At 51.6% G+C, this 21,950-nt stretch overlaps 9 protein-coding genes across 9 annotated transcripts; 3 read left to right on the top strand and 6 right to left on the bottom strand.

The window, feature by feature from the left end:
- Positions 1-263: 263 nt before the first annotated feature.
- N7468_004301 (endonuclease III domain-containing protein) lies at positions 264-1,307 on the top strand (the record flags this gene model as incomplete). Its single annotated transcript, XM_058473598.1, has 1 exon — positions 264-1,307. One exon carries the CDS (start codon positions 264-266, stop codon positions 1,305-1,307), a length of 1,044 nt encoding a protein of 347 aa, XP_058332601.1.
- A 1,787-nt stretch (positions 1,308-3,094) lies between these two features.
- On the top strand, positions 3,095-4,833 carry N7468_004300 (uncharacterized protein; the record flags this gene model as incomplete). Its single annotated transcript, XM_058473597.1, is given in 5 exon segments — positions 3,095-3,140; positions 3,259-3,602; positions 3,614-3,694; positions 3,749-3,880; positions 3,937-4,833. The coding sequence occupies 5 exon segments, from the start codon at positions 3,095-3,097 to the stop codon at positions 4,831-4,833; spliced, it is 1,500 nt and encodes a 499-aa protein (XP_058332600.1).
- Positions 4,834-5,234: 401 nt separating this feature from the next.
- Positions 5,235-7,191, bottom strand: N7468_004299 (thiamine pyrophosphate-binding protein; the record flags this gene model as incomplete). Its single annotated transcript, XM_058473596.1, has 4 exons — positions 5,235-6,341; positions 6,399-6,595; positions 6,646-6,878; positions 6,986-7,191. The coding sequence occupies 4 exons, from the start codon at positions 7,189-7,191 to the stop codon at positions 5,235-5,237; spliced, it is 1,743 nt and encodes a 580-aa protein (XP_058332599.1).
- A 401-nt stretch (positions 7,192-7,592) lies between these two features.
- N7468_004298 (uncharacterized protein) lies at positions 7,593-8,541 on the bottom strand (the record flags this gene model as incomplete). Its single annotated transcript, XM_058473595.1, has 2 exons — positions 7,593-8,419; positions 8,475-8,541. 2 exons carry the CDS (start codon positions 8,539-8,541, stop codon positions 7,593-7,595), a joined length of 894 nt encoding a protein of 297 aa, XP_058332598.1.
- A 532-nt stretch (positions 8,542-9,073) lies between these two features.
- N7468_004297 (uncharacterized protein) lies at positions 9,074-10,431 on the bottom strand (the record flags this gene model as incomplete). Its single annotated transcript, XM_058473594.1, has 2 exons — positions 9,074-9,502; positions 9,577-10,431. Coding segments are annotated over 2 exons (1,284 nt in total), but the record flags the coding sequence as incomplete, so codon positions are not given.
- A 594-nt stretch (positions 10,432-11,025) lies between these two features.
- Positions 11,026-12,618, bottom strand: N7468_004296 (uncharacterized protein; the record flags this gene model as incomplete). The annotated part of the gene is made up of 1 exon (XM_058473593.1): positions 11,026-12,618. The coding sequence occupies one exon, from the start codon at positions 12,616-12,618 to the stop codon at positions 11,026-11,028; it is 1,593 nt and encodes a 530-aa protein (XP_058332596.1).
- Positions 12,619-14,591: 1,973 nt separating this feature from the next.
- On the bottom strand, positions 14,592-17,006 carry N7468_004295 (putative DNA helicase; the record flags this gene model as incomplete). The annotated part of the gene is made up of 5 exons (XM_058473592.1): positions 14,592-14,676; positions 14,740-14,800; positions 14,856-16,303; positions 16,360-16,392; positions 16,453-17,006. 5 exons carry the CDS (start codon positions 17,004-17,006, stop codon positions 14,592-14,594), a joined length of 2,181 nt encoding a protein of 726 aa, XP_058332595.1.
- Positions 17,007-18,069: 1,063 nt separating this feature from the next.
- Positions 18,070-19,291, bottom strand: N7468_004294 (uncharacterized protein; the record flags this gene model as incomplete). The annotated part of the gene is made up of 2 exons (XM_058473591.1): positions 18,070-18,676; positions 18,789-19,291. The coding sequence occupies 2 exons, from the start codon at positions 19,289-19,291 to the stop codon at positions 18,070-18,072; spliced, it is 1,110 nt and encodes a 369-aa protein (XP_058332594.1).
- Positions 19,292-21,153: 1,862 nt separating this feature from the next.
- N7468_004293 (uncharacterized protein) lies at positions 21,154-21,603 on the top strand (the record flags this gene model as incomplete). The annotated part of the gene is made up of 2 exons (XM_058473590.1): positions 21,154-21,336; positions 21,388-21,603. The coding sequence occupies 2 exons, from the start codon at positions 21,154-21,156 to the stop codon at positions 21,601-21,603; spliced, it is 399 nt and encodes a 132-aa protein (XP_058332593.1).
- Between the last annotated feature and the right edge of the window lie 347 nt (positions 21,604-21,950).

Genomic DNA, 21,950 nt, shown 5'->3' with positions numbered 1-21,950 from the left:
TGGGATAGATGCCTGGAATGGCGGGGAGGAATGTGGGCGGGAAAGCAAATGCGACTTGACGACTGGTGAGCCGGAGAAATGCAGCTGGGATCATCCGAGGCTGGGGAAACCCTTTTCTCGATGGGGGGATCCACCCCATCCGCGATCCACGGGCTCCGTCTCCATGTGAAATCCCTTGCTCCGCAGTTGACGTCTATCTTTGATTTTTGATTTTTGATTTCTGGTTTCTTCTTTGGTTTTGTTTTCTTCATTCTCGCCAAAATATGCGGACCTCCAAGGCCTCGCAGGATACCGCCAAGGTCTTCCAAGCTCTCTCGTCTACGCGTCGCCAAACGCGCAACTCGTCGTTGAATAGCAGCGGACTGCGCAGCTTCGCCTACAATGCTGCCGGCGTAAAGGAGGAGGATATCCCTCCCGTCACACGAGCCTCTCCAGGAACCGATTCCTCGTTATCGTCGGCAGATACGGCCGACATCGAAGATCTGATGCAGCCGCGGCCAAAGCGCCAGAAACGCAACCCGAGTGGCACCTCCCCCCGTGCCCCTTCCCGAGCCGCACGCAATCCAACGGTTACCAAGGAGGAACCCGAGGCCAAACCGAGTGCCCCCGCCAGAGCCCGTCGGATGCCGGCGAGAAAGACTCGTGATGCGGCCGGGGAGGTTGTGGTCGAGCCGCCCTCGAATTGGGAGGTTATGTATAATACGGTGAAGAAGATGCGTGAGGACAACCCCACGGCCCCGGTGGATACCATGGGCTGTGCAGAGCTGTACTGGCGTGCTTCGTCGCCGCAGGACCGCAGGTTCCAGACGCTTATCGCCCTGATGCTCTCATCGCAAACGAAGGATACGGTCACGGCTGTTGCGATGCAGCGATTGCATACCGAGCTTGGCGAGGGAGCCGAGGCGGCGGAGACCAAGGTGAAAAGCGAAGGCGACGAAGCCAAGATCATTGAGAAAGACAGCACCCTCAATCTAAAGAACATTCTCGCGGTGGAACCGAGCAGGCTAAACGAGCTCATCCATACCGTCGGCTTCCACAATAACAAAACAAAGTACATCAAAGCTGCAGCCCTGATCCTTCGGGATCAATACGATGGCGATATCCCGTCAACACCAGAAGGCCTGATGGCTCTACCAGGCATCGGTCCTAAGATGGCCTACCTCTGTATGAGTGCTGCGTGGGGAAAGCATCTGGGGATTGGCGTGGATGTGCATGTTCACCGAATCACGAATCTGTGGGGCTGGAATAAGACGAAGACCCCCCGAGGAGACTCGGCACGCCTTGCAGTCCTGGCTGCCGCGCGATAAGTGGCATGAGATCAATAAGTTGCTTGTTGGGTTGGGGCAAACGGTCTGCTTGCCTGTTAAACGGCGTTGTGGGGAGTGCTATCTTGCCGGGACTAAACTTTGCAAGAGCGAGATTAGAGGGACTGTGCCTGTTTTCAAGACGGACCCTGAGCTGGAAGAGCCGAAGATCAAGATTGAGAGTGTCTAATGGGGACTTATGTATCCCTTGGCGACCTGCCCATAGAGATGGCAATGCCAAATGGGGGTCTAGGTCCAATGATTGTTGTAAATTTCTTTCTAGGGTGGATTGATGTTTCCCCCATGTACAAATAGTCTTATTTAGCCATAGAATGTTGATAACCCTGATGCAGACTGTACGGATGGTAGCGTGTCAAGTTCTTATTTGAATGTACCCGCCGATTAGGACCGTCGACACGGACTATGATCTCTCTTCCATGTTACTGCGTGCCAGCTCAGACATGGGCTGTCCTAATAAGCTTGTAGGGGGCGCCATCCTTCCAATTTTCCCGCTGTCAAAAAAAAAAAAGAAAGAAAGAACAAAGAACGCCCGCGCAACAGAAGATAGCAGCTTACCCTTTAGGCCTCCGAGATTGTCATTCTTCACAGTTTCTTCAGTATCATGAAACATTGCCCCAACACCTTGCTTTACTGGTTGATGTAATTGTCCAGTCCTGCACAGTCAAATTATCTGCAAAACGACAACCCCACGTTCTAAGAATAAATTCTCCACCCAGACAAGGCACACTTGTCAACTTGTCAGAAAAGCCTTTTCTCGAGGGCTGAACAGCCCCGAGGGGCACCCGAAACGAAGCCAGTGCATCCCAGGGACCAGGAGGACAAAACACGTCCAGTACGGAGAAAAAAAAGTGGACCAAAAGCGGAGGGCCCTGCTGCACAGTCGATATCGCGTGCGCAAAAATCCCCCAGATGAGGGCCTCCAAGGGCCATGGCCAAGTCAGGCTGGCCAGGCTATAGATCGCCAGATTGCATGGCCCCGATCCCCGTCTGCGACTTCTTTCCCCACTCCCGACGAATTCACAAGTTACGCAGTACAAGTAGCCGCCGGGTTGTGCCTGCGCCCCAATCTGCACGAGCGTGCGTTAGTGTTTTCGGTCTAGCGCTCCCGTTCCAAAAATAGGTCTATGAGCTGCATCGCTTGACGTTAATTCTACCTCTGGCTGTGCCGGGGGTTATGGGGTTGATGGAGATGGGGTTTCTCCATCAAATTTACTGTGAAACATGGGAGTCTTCGGAAGAATCCCCAGTCCGCTGCGAGGCTGATCAGACATTGCCTGAAAAGACATAAGACGCCTTGTCTACCCCGGTAAGTAAGCCTTGATTCGGGTCTTCAGAATACTTCCAAATGCCACAAGATGGTAAAGATGGTCTCGTCAACAGCCCCCACTAGCTAAATGAGCCACTAAGCCTTCAGGCTAACGAGCCCGCCCCCAGTTCTGCAGCACAATGGCCTCCTCAAGGGTGGAAAAATGGCCCAGCAGTCATCGGGCGCAGGCATGTATAGGGCTGATTTGGAAAAAAGTTGCAAGGAGCCCTGCTCAGCTTTGCAAATCAAACTTGGCCGTTGGTCGATTAGCGCAAGTTCAATGCATGCAATTTATGAAGAATGTCTTAGATCTTCTACAATTCTTGCAATTCCTCTGCATATCATGAACTTTATTAAACCGACCGGATTCCACTGGAATGCAGACTGGATCAAAGATAGCATTCGAGAACTACATTGATTGACGCGATAATATACGAGCTTAAGTCAGTATGGTTCGACCAAGATGGAAGTCTGTCACTTGCGAGACATGCCGCAAGCGCAAGGTCAAGGTATGTCATGTTTACCAGTGGTCTTACAGTGGTGATAATCTAACAAGCGAATGATAGTGCAATGGTGCTTTGCCAGCCTGTGACACTTGCCAGAAAAGCCATAGACAGTGCATCCCAGTACGAACCGAAGGGAGCATGATCTACGGTCCTGGACTGTCTCGCCCCAGAGACGGAAATATTGGGCTCGACCCCAAGGTTCCTATTAGCAGCCTTCGACTGGAAGGAAGCATTCCCAGTGCGGAGCTATTCCGCGCGTTCATGTCCGAGTACCTCCCCACGGAGATCAATCAAGAGCGACCAGCCGTGGACGGCGTCACGTCCCTCTCGTGGCTGGAGTCTCTTTCGAGGAATTCGAAGCGAGGGCCTCTCTTGAACATGGCCTTGGAGGCATTAAGCTTGTCTTTTATTGGTCGAAAGAGAGGGAAAGCGGAGCTCGAGGACAGGGAAATGCGTACTTTAGCTGTGTGACGCAGCGGCTTGCTCGTGTGTCCACGGCAGAGCACTCTCAAGTGGTCGATATTCTCGGTGCTGCTACCGTATTGGCAATTTACCAGGTAAGAATATTCTCCTGACTTGGCGGGAACACGAGCCATACTGAACCGTTCCAGCTGTATAATTGTGAACGAGGCAGATTTGACTCCTGGATTGTGCACGCTCAAGCAGCGTGGAAGCTTCTTGAAGAGCAAGGCCCCGAGGCGCGCATCGACCGAAGCCTCTTGTGTCGGATTCGCACATGTGCTGTAAGCAATTGCCATTCAGTCATATCAGCAAGGTACAGATACTGACTAGCAGCTAGCTGTATGATGCCTGTGGAAGGCGAGAGTCGACGTTCCTTGCCCGCCCAGAATGGCGCCGTCGTGTATCCAAGGGCAGACCCTTTGAGCATCTCCTGGACATTATGCTCGATGTCCCGTGCATTCAAGAGCTCTCAGACAAGATTGTCTGCGGAAACTACGGCTCCTCGCAACGTCAACATTTGAAGGGCAAATTCATAGATCGGTTCCTCGAGACCGAAGCACGATTACAACAATGCTACACGGATTTCCTGTCTAAACAGGAGGCATGTCCGTTCCCGAACTACCCGATAGCCATGACGGACATTCATCTTCTGCAAGGCTCGCCCGATCTCATAAGTCTCTTCCAAAGGGCAATCAACTTCCCGGGCCGCAATACGGCACAGTTCCTTCTGCTATCGTGGACCGGATTCGTTATCATCTACAGTGAAATGTCTACCGTGATGAGACAAACGAATTTCAGCCTTGCCAGGGAAGATGCCCTCTTGCCGGATGGCTCATATGGAGTATCGCGCACGTGGTTCGTCAACGAATGCAACTTCGTCTTTCAGCAATGGGAACATAGCCCACGAACATGCCCGGATTTCGAAAAGGCAGCGGGCGTGTTCGCGAACCGTATTTGCGAGTCGGTCGCTCTCTGCGACAAAGGCACTCATGGCTTAGCTATGAGGCAGCCGCTTTTGCCTGCTTTATGGGTTGCAACGCAATTTTTCAAGGACCGGTCTCTTCCTCGGTACCGCTGGTGCCAGATTGTCCTGGAGAGCTTTGCTCAGAAAGGTATGAACTATGCGTCGGAGATGGCCTGGAACTCCTATAATGGCTACTGCGAGGCCTCGAATATATTGAATAAGAATCTGAGTATGCTGAAGGAAGGAAGTCTCTCACCAATGGAGATGTGATGGATCCTGACCACTTTGACGAATGGTGTTGTGTTCTGATCTTGTGTTTTTATCTTCCGTATATATCCTCGCTACGATCTTTTTTGTCGTTTTCCACATTCAATGATCATAGATTCCTGTTTCTTTTTATGGGCTTCTTTCTTTTTCGACGCATTATCTTACCCGTTTCCTTAAACTCTTCCTCCTCTTTTTCTTTTGTACCAATCCTTTCCTATTCGTTTTGACGATCTCATTGATGCCATAGGACATTCTTTTGTACAAATGTTAATGTATCCTACAGTTGCATAGCCGGATTCAAGAAGATTGATTACACAACATGCTATCAACTCGACTACCCCAGAGATGACCCATTATCAATCCGCATCCCCAGCCCTAACAGACTTCGAGAAGTCTCGCTCCTCTTAAAACTTGTAATGTGCTCGCGGGATATTATCATAGTATGGCACAACGACAGCCTCAGAATCATCTGTGATGCCCACCATAGCCGTTGTCATAGGATGCACCGGCTTCCGATCCACCAACAAGTCAATACAACTCGGGCCTGTTTTCCGTTGGAGATCTGTCACTGTGCGTTGAATCTCTGATACCTTGGAGACTTTTGCCGCGTGATTCTGTAGCCCTCGCGCAACAGTATCGTACTCGGTCCCAGGACTCAAAGCGCTCACGGGCCGCGCCGCATTGCCATCTCCGTAAACAAGGTCCTGCCCATTCATGCTCATACCCCAGCAAGAGTTATTGACGACGATAGTCAGCACATTCAAGTTGAACCGTCTGTACGTATCAAGCTCCATCATGTGGAACCCCGCCGACCCGTCGCCTTGTATATGGACGATCTTGCGATCCGGAGCCGCTATCGCGCAACCAAGCGTGTACCCAAAGCCATTGCCCAGAAAGCCGAGATACCCCGTCGCAGTAATCACCGTACTCGGTCGCGAGAGGTGAGCCAGATCGCTGGCCCACGCACTAGCTTCCCCTCCGTCGAGCACGACGATACTCCCCGGCTCCACGGCGGAGAAGACGTGTTTCAAGGCGTGATACGGATGCAAGGCCCCCGTCTCTGTTTCGCTCGGGTCCTCCTCAAAGGGTGGTGCGGCGGAGCTCAGCGCCAGAACAGACTGGACCCATTGCTGGTCCACTGAGCCTCGGTACGTACTCGGAGTCCCCAGCTCTGTCGCCAATGCAGCTGCGAACACTCCGGTATCAGCGACAATGCCCAGATCAACAGGGAGGGTTCGACCGATTTCGCCTCCATCACAGTCCACCTGGACAAGTTGGCAATTCTCGTTCGGGATGATGGCACCGCTTCGCCCGCCGAGATACATCCCGGTTCGTGCCCCGAGCAGGATTATCAAGTCTGGCCGAGGCTGCTGGGCCGGTTCGAGCAGAGCGAGAACCTTCGCGCCGCCGCTAGACAGCATGGCGGATTGCGGGCTGGAAGGAGCGAACTTGGCTGTGTTGAAGACAGGAATGTTGCAGGTCTCGGCTACTTGGAAGATATACTCGCGCGCCTATAGTGACATTAAACTCGGGGGCTTCTGGAGGATCTGGAAATCTGATCAGCTTACCCGGACCGCTCTCGCCCCAGTGCTGGTGATAATGGCAGGTCTTTTCGCGTTGCGGATCAACCGCGCCGCTTCTGCCACGGCCTTGGGATGCGCACCTGGAGGGTACGACGGGGGTGATGCAATGGATCCCCACGAGATGAGCTTGGGATATACGGGAGTAAACAGGATGTCTATTGGGAAATCAAGGAGCACGGGGCCTTGAGACAAATAAGTATTAGAAAAGTATTGTCACAACAGATGTGCATACCGGGTGGGCTGGATTGTGCCATTCGCATCGCATGAGACACCAGTCGAGGGATTTCCTCCGACACAACGACTCGGTGGGCAAATTTGGTGATTGGCCGGGCTGCGACAATCTGATCAATGCACCCTTGGAGCGCGTTGTTTTCTGTGTCTCGTGTAGGAGGCGACGATGTGATGCAGAGAATGGGGCTGCGGTCTCCATACGCTGTTGCAAGGCCGGCAAGGCCATTCGAGAAACTGGATCTCTCCGTAAATACCAGCCATCATCAAGCAAGAGAGATAGCCCTAACCCACTATTGGCTGTCACGAAGCAAACCGCCGGCTTCGTACTGACTCGACAATACCCTTCCGCAGCCTGCACGGCGGCAGTCTCGTGTCTGGTATCAACCAGGCGGATCCCAATATCCGTGCAACCCATCAGGAACGCATCGAGATGGCCGCCATGAAGCCCAAACGCGACTTCGACGCCGAGTTGTTTCAGAGACTGGGCGAGCAGGTCTCCGCCGGTCAGCTCGCGGTCCTTGGGGTATGTCAGGTTGAAGCCAGGCATTTTTTTTTCTAGGGTACTTGTCTTCAGACGAGTCCTGGTAATTGCGAGTCAAGTCTTAGATATAGTAGCTACTATGCTCTCTGAACAGTACCGAGGCCCCATGATGCATCTTCGGGTCCTCGGCTGGCGAGATGTCAGTCCAAGAGGGGGTTTGCGGGGAAGCTGACAGGTAGCATGTACAATGGACCTGCTTCTTCTTGGCAAGTAGCGTGGAGGACGCACAGTAGATTGATTTCCCCGCATCTGCACTCCGTAGATCACTGACCATCCGGATGCAGGCGTGGATGCGGAGGGTGAGAATGCGGGAGGCTACCAAGTGCATCGGCCATGTAATCATGGATATTCTGGACGAGACCATAGTTACTAAATATCATTATCCCATAGGAATAAATACAAAAGGCTTAAGCCTTTTGCCGTGCTTCTTCTGCTTGCGCTCGAAAAAGCTCAAGGACTTTCCCCATCACAGACTCCTCGCTCGCCACATTGGGAAGTATATTCTCAGCAGCTTCCAAGAGACCCCCAGGAGCATTATTCACCTCGCGGAACTGACTATCCCAGCTATAGATCACATCACCGTGTCGAGTGGAGTCGGCGAATAAGAACGCCACACTGCGCGCCACCGCTTCAGGCGGTTGGGTGGTGACTCCGACTTGTTTCAACAAATCGGCCGAAATAATGCCAGTATCCGTCCACGAGGGAGCAACGGCATTGAGACGAACCTCGCCCTTCAACTTATTGACCAGGCCGCGCATGATTCCAAGCACCCCATGCTTGGCAATAGTGTAATCGCCAGAAGTAAACGTTTGCAGAGAAGACGCAGAAGCGGTAAGGACAATACTTGCAGCGGCGGGGATTTTCTCTGCAGCGAATTTCGCGAAGTAGGCGCATGCCAGATGCGTCGTGTAGATCGGGCCAATCAGGTTGACGTTAATGGTCTTCAGATTAGGAGGCTGGAATGCGCCGGCATCGTCAACGTTGAATTCGAGGAATTCCGGCGTCGGGCGGATGCCCGCGTTGGCGAAGACGTGGTCGATTCGACCGAAGAGCTTTTCGGTCTGCATGAACATCTCCCGCTGGCTTTCCCACTGCGTGACGTCGACATTGAAGAACTTGGGGTTTTCGCTGCTCGCGAAAGCCGGTTTGGGAGGGTTGATGTCGCCGATGACCACTTGGGCCCCTAGGTCGACGCAAAGCTGTGCGGTGGCCCGGCCTATGCCAGAAGAGCCGCCTGGTAATTATCGATCAGACAGGTTGCAGGATCGCTCGCTTTTGGATGAACTTGCCGGTGATAATGATGATCTTATCTTTGATGTCTCTCAAAGCATCATCGGAAATGGTGATGTCAGCCATTCTATGGGTATGCGCGCACTTGATGCTTGTAGGGCAATCTCAGGTTTCAAAAAAAAAAAAACTCTTACGCTTGAGCGATGTCAGCAATTCCAAGTTGGGGATGGAAAGGCTTATGTACCTTTTACCTTACCCCTCATGGCAACGGCACTAGCAGTGAGACTGCCAGGCGGGGTTTGCTCGACTGCCGACGATCCCATCTCGGTTGCATGTTGCATGTTTTGTATCTTAATTGGCATAGACAAAGGACAACCGTTCTATGCGAGATAAGATGTTCCGTGCAGTTATGATGCAGACTGAGATCCCTTGACGGCCACACGCTTATCAGCCCGGATCTGTGGAAGAGTGACTGTGTTTCAAATAGATATAATAGACGTATCATCAAAGTCAAGAAAGTTCGACGTGACTTCTCATGGAGAAATGTGGTAGAATGTACATTTTTCCAGTGCAGAAGACCACTCTTCTGCTTCCGCACTCGTCTAGATGTTCAAATGGTGGGAATCTGCATCCACTTGGATCTCATGACACCATGTACTCAAGATAAATATTCAACCATCTTCTTTCGTGCCTGCTCCGCTTGACCTTGGATATCAATATCCCACAGCCCCCTCATGCGTTGCTCGATAGTCTGTTTGATAAGCTCCTCATCATCACCGACACCATCCAGACACAGACAAAGAAGGTCTCCATTCTCCTTGCTACTCGCGACCACTTTCTGCGTCCGAGGTCGGCGAATTTCATCATAAGCCTTGAACGCAGCCATTACGTGACTGGGAGACGTGACACGAGAGTCACCGAGGAGCTCGCAGAGGACGTGCGCATCTTCAATGGCTTGTCCCGCCCCAGCTCCCTGATGCGGCGTGGTCGCATGAGCCGCATCCCCCATGATCGCCACGCGCGACTTATAGAACGTGGAAAGCCCAGGATGCTCGAAGAGCGCCCATTGCGACGGGTCGGGCATGTACTGCGAATGACCGTTAGGATCAGAACTTCACGCGGTTCACAAGCCAACCACAAAATCCCGCGGGTGATAGTTACCTCAGCCAACGCCTTCATGTACCGACCCATACTGCTCGCATCCCGCATCAGATCTTCTCTCTTTGCCGGCCGGATCCACGCCTCATCATCCCATTTCTCATGCAGCACGAAAAGCCCCACGTTCACTTTCTGGGCATGCGCGATGGGATAGGAGATCCCGTACGCGCCGTGCCCGAGATACAGCGTCGCGAGTCGCGCACGGCGATCTCCCACCGCACTCACCATGTCGTCCATGTTGAGCACGGCGCGGTAGCCGTACATGCCACTGTACCGAGGCGGTTTGGCCGCGGATTCCTCCGGGAGCATGGACTGCTTGATCTGGGACTTGATGCCATCGCAGCCGATGACCACGTCCGCGCAGACGGTTGTCCCGTCTTCGAAGCGCAGCTCGACGTGGCTGTCGGTTTCCGTGTAGCTCTTGAGGCGCTTCCCGAAGTGGACCATCTCGGGCGGAATCAGGCCGGCCAGCGCCTCGAGGAGACTGGCTCGACGCACGGCGGTCTGGCCGGATGGGAGGGCTTCCAGGCGCATCATGGTGTCGCCTTCTTTGGCGCCGGAGGCCCAGAGGAGCTCGAACCAGGTTTGCCGGAACGCCTCGTAGCCGGGGCTATCGGCGTGGGTGGTGATGAGGGAGTCATAGATCTCTCGGACCCGCGGGTGGATGAGCGACATGGCGCGATGCGCCGCGGGCCCGATGGAGACCCCCAGGCCGACCTCTGCAAAGGCCGCGGCAGCTTCATAGATTTGGAAGGGGACGTTGCGGCTGAGGAGACCCGCGGCGAGGGTGAGGCCGCCTATCCCGCCGCCTACAATGGTGACAGTGAAGTCTTTCGGCGGTGCGCCCATTGCGGTCTTGTCTATTTCTATTTTTAGTGGAATTGGAATTTCTCGTTCATGGGTGGGTGACGGTGGGGAGCAAGAGATTCTTGGAGGAGAAGAGAAGGCTAGTTCAGCTCCCCTTTCGGCACTGGCACTACATCGATAACGAGTCCATCAAGACTGGTAGATGGTCCCCAGGGGAGGGGGGCCTAATTAGTCCGGTGTGGACGTTAGTAGCAAATCAGCCAGCTAATCAGGAAATATGGTCGGCTACGAGGGTATGAGCACGTGCGGCCCAGGAAAATCATTTGATCGGCAACTGTTTACTATGAGCTAGAGGAGGGCTGTATTGAACAAATTCGTGTATTTCTGAAATGTAATAGCATCGCGAGCCTGTCGCAAAATACATGACACGGAAATCCAGAAAAGGGTCGCTTGAACTCAGATTGACAGTAGACAGCCATAATGGCACAACAAAGCGGGGTATGAGAAAGAGTTCATCGAGGGATAGGTCTTGCGAATGCCTCAGAGGGCGGATATCTTGAGAAGAGAGAAGAGAGAAAAGGGGGGGGGGAAGAGAAGAAAAAAAAACAAATGGCATAATGCGCGGGGGTGAATAAAGAGACGGGATTAGATCATATTAGTTGTCGTAACCATTTGTCCATGAGTCCACTTATGCGGTCCAATGGGATCATCGCGACGGGGGATTTCGTCGCGATCCCAATCACGATCCGCTTCGTAGGCAGAATGCCCTCTATCTTCGTCCGACCGGATAGGCGAAGAAGAGGAATTTGAGTCGTCGAGGGCACGGCGGAAACGCAAAAATTCCTGTGAATCGTCGCTGTGGATGGGATACATGGTAGTCCCCATCTCCATGCTCTGCAATGCAGCTCGCTGGATGTGACGGATATCGTCTCGTAGGCCAGAAACCTGTGACTCCAGATTCCTGCGAGCGGTCTGCTCACGACGAAGAAGCGTAATCAATGCGCTATACTGCTCAATCGAAACGGCGTTGAAGTCATTTAATGATGATGCTGATGCCGTGGGGCGGAGGCCAGAGTTTGTGTTCTCGGGCCGAATAGTACTCGTGCTTGTTGGTCGAGCCGTGGGAAGATTGGCCAAAGGACTAGGAGACTCATCTCGTTCAGAAGAGTCTACGTATCCATTTGACGGCTTATTCCGCTTATGAGACGGAGTCTCGTGGGCTGGCGCCTGTCGAGTTCGTGAGGACCGCTCTGTTGGGGAAGCGTCCATGGTGTTTGATTGCATTCGAGCGATCGCAAATTCCAAGTCGATCATTTTCACCTCAATGGTGTTCAAGCGTTGTTCCACGGTCAGCCCGTCGTGATGCTGCATGGTGTGCACTAGTGTTCCCACATTGGGTGGCAGGCTAACTTGTGATGCATGGGAAAAATGCGATTCAGAAGCGCGAGTCACACTGGTGACTGTGGTCCCTGTCGATGGCCTCACTGAGTGTCCACTAGCGGAACTTCCGCCCCCGGGAGGAGAAGCCCTTGGAGGAGATTGAGTTTCGGAGGGCGAGGGAATCGATGATTTGCGAAGCGGCCACGGAGAGGGCTGCTGGAACTTTTGCTCATGCGCAAGCTGCCGCAGGGCGTCTGTACTCCTCGATCTTCGTCGTTCTCGGAGTGTGGTGTGGGCCCAGTGTGGCTCGGATCTATCTTCTTGGGGATCGGAGACTGCACTGGGTGCGACTCCGTAATGTGATTCCTCGTCGGAGAAGATTACACTGGGAAGAGTGGCGCGCCGCCGTGGGGATGGCAAACCAGCGCCTAGCGAGGTGGGGGATAAATGAGCCTCCGCCATTTGCAGATTCTCCTCGGATAAGGGGCTGCTTTGCTTCGAGCCCGTAGGTGTTGGAATCGCTAGAAATGACTTCCCCTCCACGTTCGGCCCCGTTCGTCTGACCTGCAGTGTCGTGTACGACTGCTCACCCGGGCTCTCTTCCACCCCTTGCGTTTGACTTTCACGTTTTCTGTTGAATATCTTGCGCATGACGGTCTTCAAGGTACTTCCAGTACGGCGGTGCGCGATTGGCGTTTGGAATATTATCGGCGGCAGTGCAGTATCGAATTGACTCGCATCATTTTGGGTGATAGCATTCGTCGCTTGTTCAGCCCGCGCGTCCGATGGCCGCGGTCGGATGCCGCCGCCTGATTCACTCCCAGCGCTCGTGAGGGACCGTCGATCATTCCCAGGCATGTCTAGGGGAGATAGGTTCGATTCAAGAGTCGGGCAAGGCCTCGACAGAACTGCTTAAGTGATGGAGCTCGATCAAACATCAAATGTCAAGTTTTGAATGGGAATGCTTTCGAAAGGTAACCGGGTGCTGAGCGAGCGTCGAGAAGAAGTTGAAAGTAAGGCAGAGTGTCGTAATTAAAACAATTCAGCGGAGAAATGATTCGAATAGCGACTAAGGGGTTTGATTTAGTCGAGTCGACGGACTATGGAGACGGGCTGCAGAGCCGGTTAGCGCAAGGACGCTCCTGCAAACGAAAGCACCTACATACAGTGTAGAGCAGGATAATGATCATGTTGCAAACAGTGAAATTCGGACCAAAGGGAGTCGTCGTTTGCAAGTCTCGGGAATGGTTCGGTATCACACGGGTGTGTAGAGAACAGGACGACTCGACCGAGAATAGTAAGAAAACACCTTTCAAAATAGCGAAAAATAACAATAGCGGAAAAGGAAAAAAATTGGTCGAAAGAAACAGCCCAGCCAAAACGAGTGTCGGGGTTAAAAAGGCTTGAGAAGAGCAAAAGTTGAGAGGAGCAGAGAAGACCGGAGGATAAGGGAAGGTCAAAAAGGGAGAGCTTCGAATAGTGGAGTCCACAGGTTCTGTTGTTTTACTGGGTATCCAACCTTCCCACACGACCTTCAGGAACGTTTCCCGCCTGCTTGGAGCCAGGAAGTTGCATCGACAAACCAGCTAACGGGTGATCGTAGCCTCGTTCTGGTGGCAGGACCGCGCGCATAAGGTTTAACTAAAGTGGTTCGCGCGAAATGGACAAAAGGCTGCTTTTATGGGACTCGTCATTGGTTTTAGGCAGGAGAGCTTCTGCCTTCAAGGCCTCATCAGCCGGTCTCCTCCGGTCTACGTTAAACTTGCGTCCCCACCCATGCCTCAGGGATTTACAGTCGACCAGGGGGGGCTGCTCAGACCGCTGTCGACTGGGTCCTAATTTCAAACGTATGCCGCGAGACCCACGAGCCGAAGCTAAGTGGAGCTTGCCAGAAGAACGGCTGTTTGAAGCTGCTCTTGGGGCCGTCTAGAAGCATCCACTCTGAGAGGAAAGAATTGTGCATGAGGCAAGGATCAGGTCTCCTTTGACCTGAAGTCAAATAGACCTGGGGGGTTGGCAGCATTTCGTCAGGTCCAATAAACCCTCAGCCAAGACAGCTCAGAAGCCCCCTTGGGTCTGAAACACCACATGGCGGACTGTCGATCGCAGGGATTCCAAATTCCAAACGCCGCACGGGCCCGGGACTACTGGATCTGGCCGAGACCGGGTCTTCAAGGCCGACGAAAGCCATTCAAAGGCCCGGGGGTGATGATGACCTTGCACGAAGGTGTGCACGAAGGTGTGCCCGACTGTCGAAGGCTGAGACGCCGGAGTGCCACATGCCACCAATTCGAGCTGGCGCTCAGTGTCGATTCAACGGCCATACGTCAGATCAGCACTGCTGACAGCAACCCTCAGAGGAGGGGTTACGTGGGCGATCAATCGACCCCTCACGCTTGTCCTCCTTCCAGTAATGTATCTCCGATGTAACTATCGCTGCGATCTGTCACTGGAGGAGCGGACGCTGCACTGCGTGTCTTGAAACAAGTTTGTCTCTCCACCCCGCCATGCACGCCGCTTAATGCCGGATCTCACCGCGGCCAGACCTGACATCCAAGAGCCCGAAGGAGGCGTCTAGGAGCCTAGTAGGGCCCTTAGGTGTACTGATCTACGCTACGATAGAAAAGCTGGATAGGCTCGTGGGCTGCACTATGACTGCCGAGACAGGGCTAAAGAAAAGGTGGCCGAGCACAGCGCACCATCCCTCACCTACTGATAGATCTCCAATAGAGTAGAGATCCGCACGTCGGATACGACCAGGATTCACCGTTATTTCATAATCTGCCCCCATGCTGCGGGAAAGGACGCAGCAAATCCAAAATTGCGCAGTGTTACAGTAGGTCGCCAGCATCTGGATATCGTAGATCGGCGTGTTCCTCCAGGAAGTCCATCCAGTGTTTCAAGAATGTGCTGCCTCTACACCAATCCAGTTAATGTCGCTTCAACATCTTGTGTACGTCAATCGGCTCAAGTACTTACCGGCTGATGGTCTCTGAATCCCCGCAGATACAGAGATGCCGCTTGGGGCGGGTCATGGCCACTGCGGATCGTCAGTACGGGATCCGATTTAGATCACGCAGATAGAGAACGCATACCGTTCAGCCGTCGCTTCTCTCCAAGAAAGCCGACCTCGTGCTCCTCGTTGCTGCGAACAAGGCTCACTACTACTGCTTCTTTCTCGCGGCCCTGGAAACCATCCACACTTCCCAATTCGAGCCCAGGGTATCTCTCTCGAAGCATCTGAGACAGCAGAGCTAGTTGCCCATTGTAAGGAGTGATGACCGCAATGCTGTCCGGTCTAACACCTGCAGCTACAAGGTTGTCCACATGCCTTGCCACTACCAAGGCTTCCATTTCATTGCTCTTACTCTCTCCCAGGAGAGCTTCCTTTTGGCCAATTTCTTTATCCTCGACTTTCTCGGGAAAGTCGCCACCCTGCGTATCCCAGAAGACAAGAGGTTCTTGGGTATCATCGTTACCTTGGACCTCATAGGGTAAACCGGCAAGGAGCCGGGATTTGACCGAGTCAGCAGCTATTAATTTTGACTCGTAGAGCTCATCCGACGGAAATCGCATGATCTTTTCATGCATGCGATACTGTGTTGTTAGCATCCGCTTGATCCCTGGGCCATGTAACGCTAGTAAACGATCGAACAAAGTCCGTTCTAGAGAGACGCCCTTGAGGATTTCTTTTTGAGGCGTGTCCTTTTTCTCGGGCTGGCTGTCTTTGCCGTTTCCATCTTTCGACTTGAGGTTGGCTGATTTGACCGTGGGTGGTAACTGGAGGTGATCACCAGCAAGCACCACTTTATCCGCCCCCTGCAGAGGGATCCAACACTGGGCCTCGAGAGCCTGACTGGCTTCGTCGATGATGACAACATCGAACTGTTGGTTTTTCAGCTGATGGCCCCCTGCACCATGAAGGGTCGCCAAAACCACGCTACTTTCTCGAACCAGATTGTCGACACATTTAGATTCGCGCTCCCGAAACTCTTTGCGTAAATGCTTCAGATCCTCGTAAATGGCTCGCCTCTCTCGACCGGTCTTTGTCTTTCTGATGCTGGCTTGTTTCTCGTCCATTTCTTTGCGCACATCTTTCACGATTCCTGCCGCTTCTGAAGTTTGTGTAAGGACTTCGAGTGAGTGTTCTAGCACGGAAGGGAGTAAACGCGCAGGGTGCCCGATCCGCACCACAGGCACTTTCTTCGGAGCTAGACGTTCCACGATATTATCGACAGACACGTTCGATGGGCCACATACGAGAATTCGCTTCTTCCTTTGGACGAACTGCAATATCAACTCGATAAGCGTGTGCGTTTTCCCGGTGCCGGGTGGGCCGTGTATAAGCGCGATGTCTTGCGAGCCGAGCGCAAACCGAATCGCATCTTTTTGAGAGTCGTTGAGCGTCGGGTCTGTAAATTCAATGGGACCGGTGGCTTCGTAGTTCGCTTGTAAGGGAGTTGTGTGACCGAAAGCAAGACGCATGAAATGCGAATGCTCGCCCTCCCCTAGCTTGGCCATCTTCTCCATGGTTTGTTTCATTCTGCAACGTATTAGCGACCGTCAATGATACGTCCAGGTGGATGTCGCCATGCATACCGCCTATAAGTAACATCATTCGCCAATTTAATGCTGAGCGAAATCAGTAAACGACACTTCAAAATGGATAAGACGAATGCTATCTCAACATACAGCCATATCTTCTTTCCCCACAACTCTTCAACAGATTCGTCATCTTCTTTGGATTTTGCACCACTTCCTTGTTGGCCAAAGGCTACGCAGATTGCTTGATCGCTGACCCTCGTGACAACCCCCTCCGGGCCACCTTTCGACGCATCCTTCGCACCGTCCTTGCTCTTGTCTTTACCCATCTTCTTTGCCGTCGCAGCCGAGACATCATTCGCACGCACAACATCTCCCACTCGGATTCCGTGTTGCCCAAGACGGGGCTGTCCATCTGAACCCCGGGCACTGCTGTCATCTTGCGATTTCGAGCTCGGCTGAGTAGCAGGGTCCGGCGTGAATTCGCCCACAACGCGACCTCCCAGGCCAGTGCGGCATTGCGACAATACCAATCCGGTCAGTGCGTATCCCGTCGCTTGTAGGGTTCGCCGCGTCGAGGGTGAAACGGATGCGGCTGTTGTTGCGAGGGAAGAGGAGGATACCTCGGCTTCGTGTTCTTCGAGGAGCAGCTGGAGCTGGGTTTCAGCGAAGCGGGAGATAGAGATGGGCGTGGGCGGGACCATAGTGGCCGTTAGTGACCCGATATTTTAATTTCAGGTCTTCAGCAAGCAATGCTTATCTCGAAGTACATATAGGCCTGTCGTTAAGTAGTTAAGCTTGCGGCTGGCAGAAGTCTAAAGCTCCGCGGAGGTTGGAGCGTCAGGAATTGGGTCTGTAAAGTACGGTATTCAGATGAAATATATGTAACTAACCCTGCTTGTTCTACAATGATCACGTAACTCACACCTAAGCCCGGGACCGTTAAGACAGTTAACCCGTTAACCCCACCAAAAAGCACACATCTCATCCTACCTTCCATCTTCAACCAAATATGCTACTAATTCATTTTGAATCCTGGCAAGAATCGGTTAATAAGAATGCAGGATTCTATTAACCCTCAGTGCAGTTAAGAAGGTCTAAATAAAATCTCTTCATACTGCAGCGAAGCTATATAATATAGTCATACTACATGGATGTAAAGCGGCCCTGTAGTCCCTACTCTACTCCTGCCAAATTGACCCAACTTCGGATCAGAGGGTTCGATATCACATCAAAGGGGACTAAACCTCACTTCGATGGCATTATGCCACCGGAGTCCTTTGTTCCTGACAAGATCCGCAAGTTGCGGATATGGTATTAGATCTCATATCCATTGGAACGGATATGCTGCAGTCTAGTAATCATAGCCACGAAGGACATCTTGGAGCTATCGCCCCGGGTAGGAAATTAAAGATCAAGAGCTATTTAGCTACAGAGGCTTCTGTACCCAGAGCCACGACAATGAAATTATTTATATGATAACGATCTTTTTCAAAGTTCTTCAAGCCTGGTAACCTCCGTCACCCTTGAAAGTGCCTCGTAACCAGTGGGCATGCGCTGTTTATGAGGCTGGCGTTCTATTCCAAGTATACATTTTTGCATAAAAGGATTGGATAAGCTTTCTGAAAATCAATTTGGCATGCCTACAGGCATCTACAAGAGGTTTGATTCTGCAGACAACTGTCCGAATATGAAAAACATCCATGGATAAAGAGCATAATATATACCTATACTATTATGGGCTTCGAGATACAAACGAAACAGCTCCTAAGCAAAAGACGCATTGTGCCCTCCTTCTTCCATCCTTTCCACGCAATGTCTCATCTCAACGGATGTTTCATCAATTCTCAAATAGTTCCTAGTGGCAGCTTTGATAAGACTCAACTTAGAAAGATCCTCCAGTCCAACATCGTTCAATCCTCGACCGACAGTAAATCTGAATGCTCTTCTTGCTTGGAATAAATCAGTGTAATGCCTGCGAAACCGATCTGCCGTCTCCTCAGTCTCCATAGCAATGGCTTTCAGCGTTTTTGCGACCTCAGAAAGACTCGGTGCAAAGGCAGTATATCCAGGAATGCCAGTTCCGATAGAGACTAAACATTGCACATTGTATCTGAGTCTGCCGTTGTTCAACTGCCATATGTCTGCGGCTTCTGCCCAAGTCTCTTGGACCGGGTTGTTCGTGCCAGTCTGACCATCGACGAAAGATTCTTCGCAAATTGTAATCGGTTCAAAGAGGCCTATCGCTGCACATGTCGCCCTGGCTGCCTCCCATAATTTCGTCTCGTTGAAGAGTTCTCCACCTCGTCTTTCATTCCAATAGCTCGATAGAATGATCTTCTCGGCTAAGTGTTCGCTTGTAGCGCAAACGAAGCTAAGTGAAGCAAAGTCAATTCATTGCAAAGATTATATAGGACTGTGCGCGAGTACACAGTTTTAAAGGTGGATAGTTGGATCTGAATAGCATCGTCCCACTGGAAACTTACGTCTTGCAGGCTTCTGCACTCGGATCCTGCAGAAGACATTCCGGATCCATGCCATGGTCGACCAGCATGATTTTAATCGCATGTTCAAATGCCCTGTGGTCGAATCTATAGGTCCCGGTATCACCACGAACTGGGGTAAAGACATGCAACAGCTTCCTGTAAGCTATCTCGCACTCTTTGATGGTCATTCGCATGCGACCCAGCATGATCGCAATCAACCCTCCAGTCGACGTTCCACCGATCAAATCGAAATATCTGCATGGCGCAGGTGGGTTCTCCCTGTCTATTCTCTCCATGAGATTCCTAATGATTAGAATGATTGAGAAGCCACGGACGCCTCCTCCATCCAAAGACAACAGACGAAGCCCCATTCCCGATGAAGAGTCACCAGCTCCGGACATGGTCGACTGCATGTTCCCTACAGAGTTAAAATTGAGAGTCCCGTTATTGACGCCAAGCTGCAACCCTGAATTGTTATCCCCGAATGTAATAGCGTAGCTCATAAGGATGTGTGGGTGTCTTTGTCCGGAAATTGGAGATATAATTTTCAAGAGATTCAGCCTCAGCTTGAAATAGTGGCCCTTAGCCCCTCATCCGGGGGACTAGGTGGGGGCTGTCACCTTTTTACTGCAGCCCAATGCGTGCTTCGTCACACCTCTAAACGCCTTCTCGAGATTGCACTACTATTGGTTCATCACAAAAAAAGCAATTCTGGTCACATCCTCAGTTGTCATCCATTTATGAACGGTTGAAGTATTCTCAACCAAACTATACTCTGATAAGAGATCGAGTGATGAGAGCACGCTTGCATCGGATCTATCTGGAAAATATCCCTCCATCAACAAAAAAAAAAAGCGAAGAATCGCGAAGAATCGAAAGAGACACACAACAGGCGCTCAACCGCTGTGGCTACCTGACGATGATGCCTGTGTTTTCCAACTCGCATATGAGCAACGCTTTTCTCACAGGGAGATTTCCCTTCAATTCCCTGACAGATCAGAGGCTACTACCCCACAGCATTGGCAAAGAAGATGAGACATGAAATCATGCGCGCAGTTAGAGACGGATTTACTGCATCTGCTAGCATTCTTAGAGAAAAAATACTCTCTTCTATGAAACATAGCTTTAAAAATGCTATCTTATTTCAATTTCTGACCTTGCTCGGCCACAACTGGAAATAATTCCTCGTGCATTACTACCTCAAGCTTTTCTAGACATGAAACGTCATGACCACATTGGCTTCTGACGATTTCAATATCTCTCGTATTCCGTATTTGAGATTCCTCCCCCCACAAAAGGGAAATCAAGTTATAAAATATGGAACAACTTCAAGATGAGTTTGCGCGTGCTTTACCAGGACCTCCAGTCTAGCAACCTTGATGTCCCTAGCCTGGCCGTAGAACGCATAGTAATTGGAGAAACTTCGATCCAGACGATCGTCAGGCGGGATGAGGTGCCAGATTACTTTCGAATAGTCCAAAAAGTGAACACTGAATGGATGACAATACACATGGGCCGCATTTGCTCTCCACTAGCGTATATTATGAGTCTACATTGAAGTACGAGTTATTTTCTATTAGCAGCCTGACTCTCATGTCCATCGCTCCTTCACTGGTCCCTGCCAGCCGGTCGCTAGCGCCCAACTAGCGCCCAAACTTCAGCTGTCGATCAATAACTGCTCAAGAAAAGGAGGCTGGCCAACCAGATGCTGCTAAGCATCCTTATTCTCTCGGGTGCCTAGTGGCTTGCATCAACACCAGCGGCGCAGCGCCGGGGACTCGAATTTCCTTATCATGGGAGTGCGCTGGCAGGGATGTTCTGACGGCCGTGATGCAGTTGATGCCCCCGAGAATCCCCCCGCGCAGGCTGGTGTATCAGCTGTGATGTTATCCGGCCTGGTCCACTAGTTTTGCCAGCCTGAACTTGACCCACATGCCCCCTCATGAAAATTGTTGATGACCAGTTCAGGAGATGAGTAATGTGAACGGAGTCAAGGTTGGAAATCCCAGTTCTGATAGGAAACTTGAATATCCTATATTTACTATAAATCGAATCGATCAACTTGAAAATCGAGCCTAAAGTACGTGACAGATCGATCTCATAGGTCCCAAAGCCCAGGTGGTGCGCCTCGCTGGACCGCGCGGTTGGATGCGTTCGAACACTGCCTGTAACAAAGCAGTTTCAATTTCCAGCCTGGCACAAATCGTTCATGACGTCGACTTGTAATATAATCATTATTTAAAGTACAGAGTGCCCTCCGCAGCAAACCGATAGCCAAGTACTCTCCAAGAACGCAAAACACCAATTTCTAGTACCTGTTAGACCAGAATTATCTCTACATTTATCGCATTTATCGCACTTCCAAATGTTCTTCTTCAAAATATTCGGTTCAAACCAAAACTCCAATGCAAGCCCTGAAAGGCCTGCTCTGGACATCCCAACGCCTATATTCAATGAGAAAGACACAGCCTCGGTGCCATCGGAGGCCTCCTCAGTCCACAGCAGAGACCCCGGGCCGTCTATCGAATCTCCGAGCCCTCCTATGAAGGTAAGCCAAGCAACTTCCAACTAAGTCAATATTGTATCTTACATGCACTAGGCGTATCTGCACATACCCGGCTACGACCTCGCTGTCCTAGGCAAACCACGTAGCGAACGCAGCGCGCGCTCCCATCGAGCCTCTTTCCGCCCTGAATGTGACGCCTCGCCGTGTACTCGCCCGGATGAGCCTACCCATCCCTTGCTCCATCCAGAGACCAAGCCTTCGCAGCTTGTGACAGCTGAGTTTACTTTCCTTTGCGGCCGATTTTTCTGATTTGCTGATTCGTCGCTACCTTTCTCAGATGTTTTTGTTTATTCCTTTTAGCCCCGCCTTTTCTTGATCTATGGGTCGTTCGGTTACTAAGTGCATTCGATACCCTCCATCTCTTCCTACTCGCATTTTGACGTAAGACGCGGTTTCATGGCGTCGGTGGTGTTCTGCTTTTTTCTCTCTTTTCTTTCTAGGTCTGACTGGCCTAGTATTATCTTATGTTGTGGTAAATCGCGGGCCATTGAGTGGTTGCTTGTCTTTTTCCCTCGTTTTGTTTTCTCTTCATATCCACTCGCCGATATGGATTATTCGGATAATTTTTGCAGTAGCGACCATGAGGATATTTTTCT

The sequence above is a fragment of the Penicillium chermesinum genome, assembly GCF_028974085.1.
Source record: "Penicillium chermesinum strain IBT 19713 chromosome Unknown utg000003l:1.0-5111272.0:1.0-5115320.0, whole genome shotgun sequence".
NCBI lineage: Eukaryota > Fungi > Ascomycota > Eurotiomycetes > Eurotiales > Aspergillaceae > Penicillium > Penicillium chermesinum.
Note: the sequence above shows the minus strand (reverse complement) of the source record. Positions and strands in the feature narration are given on the sequence as shown.